Below are 6696 nucleotides of genomic sequence, written 5' to 3' on the forward strand. Positions count from 1 at the left end.
CTGCTCTTCCTACCCCCCACCTCCAAAGCGAGGGCCGAGCGGCTTGCCGCTCGCCCCTCGCTGCTCTCTTGCCCCCCCTCCGTGGCAGCGGCAGCGGGAGGCCGGCTGCAGAGCGTTCCCTGCACATGCGCAGGGGGCGCTCTGTCAGTTTCGGGGGGATTTAAACATCCCCCCGATATTTTTTACAGGGTTTCAGATTTTTGTGCACACCTGTGGACCGCCCCACGTGTGCAAAAAACTCTCCCTCCCCCCCAGGTGCCCCCGGTGCGCGGATTTAGATATCCGCACACCAGGGGGGCGACTTGGCTATTAGATATATAGATAAAGGACCCAGGCAAACCTAATCAACAATATTATTTTTTACTCAAAAACGAAACATGCTTAAAATAGTTTACATTCTTACAGTATTTCCTTACAGTATGCCTACCCTCCCACTTCCACCAGCTGTTACGTATTAGCACTGGGACATAGTACAGGGACATAATGCACAGCCTCCCTCATCTGGCAATAAAGGTAATCAGTTGCTCATGGGCCAGAAAACAGCCCTGAATAGGCCAATTATGGCCCATGGGCCATATGTTTGACACCCTGGTTTTAAGCCAATCTTTACAGCTAGGACTAATTTTTTTTAAAAAACCCACTGAATTGTTCCTAACACTAAATTACATGGTTGCACTGTGCAGCTGAAAAGTCCACACAGTCCTTTTAGAACTGCTCCCGCCTGGTTCAAAATCAAGAGCAGGTAAATAGCCAATATACACATTCAGTGAAACCCCACCTAAGAAATCACCTTTCTTGTCAGATCTTGGAAGCTAAGCGGGGTTGGCCCTGGTTAGTATTTGGATGGGAGACTACCAAGGAAGTCCAGGGTCTCTAAGCAGAGACAGGCAATGGCAAACCACCTCTGTTCTTCTCTTGCCTTGCAAACACTACAGGGTTGCCATAAATTGGCTGTGACTTGATGGCACTTTCCACCACCACTGCAAAAGAAGTCTTGTTTACCAATAAAGCTAATCTGGTAAGCCCCTAAAAACAACAGCAACCTTCACGTGTTCTGAAAGATGGTTTTTTAAACGAAGCAAATAGGAACACGTGGACTTCCCAATAAGTGAACACAGATGGTTGCAACTTATTCCAAATCAAACCTAAGTAGTAAGTTACTGTTATTTTTACTGAGGGCTGTTCTGCACTGGGTTTCTGCTCTCCCGGTTTTTCTTTTCAGTTTTTTTCATGTTTTTTCCAGATGTAAAAACATGTGGTCAGAAAAAAATGGGAAAGACTTTTTTTAAAGAAAACCCTGAGAGCAATCACCAATGCTATGTGTAAAGGAGGGGAAAACCCTATGCAGTTAAGACGTCAAGGGGCACATTAAAGAATAACAGCATTATTCCAGCATGAGCTTTCATGGTACAGAGCTCATTTCTTCAGATACAATAGAAGGAAAACCCCTTTATCTAGGGTTGCCAACCTCCAGGTGGAGGCTGAACAACTCCGCTGTTCCAACTGATCTCCAGGCAACAGAGACTAGTTTCCCTAGAGAAAATGGCTGCTTTGGAGGGTAGACTCTATGGCATTATACCCCACTGAAGTCCCTCCCCTCCCCAAACCCCACCCTCCTCAGGCTCCACCCCCCAAATCTCCAGGTATTTCCCAATCCAGAATTGGCAACCCTACCTTTATCTCAGTTTCACAGAAAATTACAGAAAGGGACGAAGAAGAAGGAGAAGCTGAGCAGAGAGAAGCCTAAGGTAGAAAACCAGGTGAGACTTGTAAGTTTTCTGTAAAACTGAGGTAAAGTGGGGGGGGGGTTATATCTGACGAAGTGAGCTCTGTCTCTCAAAAGCCCATAATGGAATAAATGCCGCTAGTCTTTAAGGTGCTACTGGACTTCTGCTTTGTTTTGCTACAAAAGACTAACACAGCTCCCTCACTGCAGTTAAGCCAACATGGAGCCAAAAACCTGGTGCAGAAAACTGCAAAGACAAAACCAAGGCTGACTGATAGGGCATTATTCCAATCACACAATTCCAAAAGGCTTAACAGCTGTTATGTCTTTGGAAGTGAGTGCAGTGGTTTTTAATTCCTTCCTCTCACTGCAGACCTCCCCCCCCACTGCCCTCCTATGCTGTTCCCAAGTGTCTGCTGACCTCAGAAATGGGGGGTGGGGGGGCTAAGAGAGCTGCAGCAGGAGTGGGAAACAGAAAGTCCCACTCTGCAAACTCTGCAGATGGTTGGATACACACCAAGAACTTGGAAAAGATCTTTAACTTCCAGTCCTTTGTGTCTGTCAACAACAAAACACACACAAAAAAGGTAATTACATCGGTGTCGACCCACTGTCTGACATCCATTGGGGCTGCGGTCATATCATCAACTTTGTAGAGGATGTTTGTGGGTGCTTTCTCTGCTTGCCTGATTATACCCGTGATAACAACCTGCATAATGAAACAAAGTCAAAACATATTATTGGTACACAGACAGCTTGCTCAACACTGTGTTAACTCCAGCCCACTAAACATACAACTGTTGTATATCAAATCGGTTACAGCTTGTCAGAATCAGATGAGGACTGAAAAGGCATCTCATGCAAATCAAGTGTAAGCAGCCAGTGATGCAGCAGCAAAGAAGGCAAACATGATCTTTGTGTGTTTCAACAAATGCATAGAGTCTAGAACATAAGATGGAATAATACCACTGCATTACTGCACTAGTCAGACCCCATTTGGTACTGTGTCCAGTTCTGGAGGCCTTTTTATAGGAACTTTAAAGCAAGTGCAGAGGAGAGCAACAAGGATGATCAAGGGGCTGGAGACTAGCTTTATGAAGAAAGGCTGCGGGAACTGGGAATGTTCAGCCTAGAAAAGAGGAGCGGATATGATCAGTGTTCCCTCTAAGTGGAATTAGTGTGAGCTAGCTCACAGTTTAGCCTCCGGCTCACATATTGCTGTCTTTGCTCAGGAAGGATGGCACCAGAGCAAACTAATTTATGCAGTAGCCAAATCACTTGCTCACAACTTTAATGCCAGTAGCTCACAAAGTAGTATTTTTGCTCATAAGACTCCACAGCTTAGAGGGAGCATTGGATACGATTACTCTTTTTAAGTATCTGGAGGGCTGTGATTTAGAGGAGGGAAGGGAGCTGTTTCAGTTGGTAGTGGAGGACAGGATGTATAATGGGTTTAAATTACAGGTGGACAGATATCAGAGGGATATCAAGAAAACAGTAACAGTAAGGAACGCTCAGTGGTGGAATCAGTTGCCCGCAGATGTTGTGGGTTTCTCCTCCTTGGAGATGTTTAAGCGGAGGTTGGACAATTATTTGTTAGGGATGGTTTAGGTCATTCTGCATGGTGCAGGCAGTTGGACTGGATGGTCTTTAGTCCGTTTCCAGCTTTAAAAAAAAAAATTCTATGATTCTATGCTATAGATGACTCTATGACTTCAGAGGTTTCCCAAGCTTGTTGAGAACCACAACAAAATGGCTGTCACGGGGAAGCGCCAAGCTCAAAACTGTTGGGAGGTTCAACGAAATGTCACAGGATGTTCTGATCCAAGCATCCTCCTATCATGGAGGCAGCTATGCCCAGATGGATGCTCCCTGCAGACTGCAAAGTTGATGGATCCTGAACTCTTATGATGCATTTCTTGCTTCGGTAAAATTCAGGAAAGCGAGGGCTACCTCTTTGATTTGGAGAAACAGCAAGCAGGGGCTAGATAATGTATCTGTGGGCACCATATTAAAGATCACCGTGTTAATAGCTTGGTAACCCACCCACTGTGCTCCCTTCTTTCTCAAACACATCAATTTACCTGTGAAATCTCTACGCCTTGAACCTTAAATGCTTCTTCTACCTGATCAGCAGAAAGTAATTGGGACACTGTACACGGAACAAGGTTCTGTGATCTTGACCTCTGCAAAGAGGAAAACGGTTAAAGAAATTCCATGTTTCAGAATTTGCGCTTTAAAAAGCGAAATGTCATCTTTTCTCCTCTTTCATTTCTGGTTCAAGGATCAAAATCTTACTTCTGTTTCAAAAAACAAAGAAACAAGGAGTAAGATTGCTTGAGGGGGGAGAGTTTACTTAAATCAATAACAGGAGAAACACCATTTAATTCGCACTACATAATCTGCATTGAGTACATACTTATAAATAATATAAATTAATAAAATATTAGATTGTTCAGAAACTTTACTCTTTGGGCTTCTGCTCTAAGAAAGATCTCCTCAAGAAGGAGAAAAGAACAGTGCAACACTAAACAGAGTTACATCTTTTAAAGAGAACATAAGAACATAAGAGAAGCCATGTTGGATCAGGCCAATGGCCCATCCAGTCCAACACTCTGTGTCACACAGTGGTCAAAACCCAGGTGTCATCAGAAGGGCCACCAGCAGTGTCAGAACTCCAGAAACCCTCCCACTGTGGCCCCCCAAGCACCAAGGATACAGAGCATCACTGCCCCAGACAGAGTATTCCATCTACGCCTTGTGGCTCATAGCCACTGATAGACCTCTGCTCCATGTGTTTATCCAGTCCCCTCTTGGAAGCTGTGTATGCTTGTGTCTGCCACTGCTTCCTGGGGCAGTGAATTCCTTTGGGTGAACTACTCTTTGGGTGAAGAAGTACTTCCTTTTACTTACTGTTTATTAATTTCATTGAGTGCCCACGAGTTCCTGTATTGTGAGAAAGGGAGAAAAGCACTTTTTTCTCAACCTTTTCTATCCCATCCACAATTGACTTCAATGGTTTTAGAAGGGCGTAACTCTGTTTAGGAATGCACTAGGAGAGTCACAGCTCATTGGGGGCAAAGGTTAAATTCTGCATACCGATTTCTTTTCCCCCTGAGTTGCCGAAGGAGATCCAAATCCTCCTGGCGAATCTGTATATCCACCACCCATTGAAGAGCCACCAAATCCACCGCTAAAGCCAGCTGGAAATAAAATAAAAATAAACAGGAAAGCAAATGAGCCGCACAGCCAAGTCCATTCCTTATAATCCCTGTCCAGTACAACTTTATCTGGTCCTTCCTTCACGAAGCTAAGGGCAGTTCATATGGCTCTCCCTTCCCTACTTTATCCTTGCAACAACCAGTGTTCCCTCTAAGCTGAGTTAGAGTGAGCTAGCTCACAGTTTTTTATCCTACAGCTCACACATTTTTGTCTTAGCTCAGGAAGGATGGCTCCAGAGCAAACTAATTAATGCAGGAGCCAAATGGCTTGCTCCCAACCTTAATGCCAGTAGCTCACAAAGTAGAATTTTTGCTCACGAGACTCCACAGCTTAGAGGGAACATTGGCAACAACCCTGTGAGAGGCTGGTGTGATGTTGTTGGTATAGTGTTTTTTTTGGGGGGGGGGGGGGGGGGCTTGAGCCTTGGCCTCCCAGATCGTATTCCAACATTCTGATCACTGCAATGCACTGGCTCTGCAAGTGAAATGAAATGTTATTAGGGAAACAGATTAATTTTAAAAAATAAATATTTATTCCACATTATGCATTCATGAAAGTGTAAGAAATAAACTTTCACCTGTAAACTGCCTGGTTTGATCAAATGTTCAGTATCTCTGCTCAATTTACCACTGCCTTACAAGGAACGTACACATACAATCCAGTTGCCCTTTGTACATGCAACTTGAGTACAAAGCTGAATGCAGCACTTAACCTTCACATTTAACCAAGTACCAGTCCCTGGTTTTATTTTCAAAGCAAATATGCACTGGCAGTTTATTCAAAAGGGATTAATCGTAACACATGTACAGGACTTGTGTGTTCCCTGTACAAGGGCTGACTCTGTGCGTATATTTATCAAGCCATTTGATGTGCATGCAACCTTTTATTTATACCGATATTTACAGCTCTTTTATACTCTATTTCAAGCATGTCTCTTTCGGAAGCACAACATGGGCACTTTTAATGGGCATAAAAATGAGCAGTCGGCTATATTTTTCAGGACATGCAGATAGATCAAGATGGTAGCCATGTTAGTCTGTCTGTAGCAGTAGAAAAGAGTAAGAGTCTAGCAGAATCTTGAAGACTTACAAGATTCGTGGTAGGGTATGAGCTTTCAAGAGTCACTGTCCACTTCTTCAGATTAAAGCCGTACAGAATAACACATGCATTCAGACATTCCCACAAATCAGTGCTCTCACCCATATCCCAAAGTACATGCTTATAAATTATACATAAACCCTGTACGCACAACCAACTCATGTACACACCGCACAAACAGGCATACACCTGTTTATAAGACGTGCCAATTCATACTCACTTAAAAAATAAATCCAGAGACCAGTTTCCAGATAAACATGGGGTTTAAACCATGCATTCAGCCATATTTTAACTGAATGTAATACGAGAATTGCTCAGACACACAAACGAAAAGCATGTGCATACTGTACACACACTGCACACACACCCACTTAAGTGTGTACCAGGTTACAAACAGTTCTGATGGGAGGGATTATTTATCAAGAGTTACAAAGGCCTTAAGCCTTACAGTTAGATTTGAGCCCAGTAGCACCTTGAAAGACCAGCAAGAGTTTCAAGCATATACGTTTTTGAGAGTCAAGAAAGCTTACACCCTGAAACTCTTCGTTGGCTTCTAAGGTACCGCTATGCTCAAGCCTAATTGTCTGACTGCAGACTAATACGGCTACTCACTGAAACTTAGGTCTTAAGAGAAACTGAAGGACCAAGAA

General features: G+C 43.7%; 1 protein-coding gene across 1 annotated transcript in view; it reads right to left on the minus strand.

The window, feature by feature from the left end:
• Positions 1-6696, minus strand: part of RPA2 (replication protein A2) — an 18357-nt gene that overhangs the window by 10508 nt on the left and 1153 nt on the right. The window contains exons 2-4 of the mRNA XM_015418640.1: positions 4826-4929; positions 3811-3912; positions 2322-2435 (exon numbers count right to left, since the gene is read on the minus strand). Coding sequence (XP_015274126.1) covers positions 2322-2435; positions 3811-3912; positions 4826-4929 — 320 coding nt within the window. The remainder of the gene's footprint in view (positions 1-2321; positions 2436-3810; positions 3913-4825; positions 4930-6696) is intronic.

This window comes from Gekko japonicus, unplaced genomic scaffold (genome assembly GCF_001447785.1).
Source record: "Gekko japonicus isolate JY-2015 unplaced genomic scaffold, Gekko_japonicus_V1.1 scaffold524, whole genome shotgun sequence".
NCBI classification, from domain to species: Eukaryota; Metazoa; Chordata; class Lepidosauria; order Squamata; family Gekkonidae; genus Gekko; species Gekko japonicus.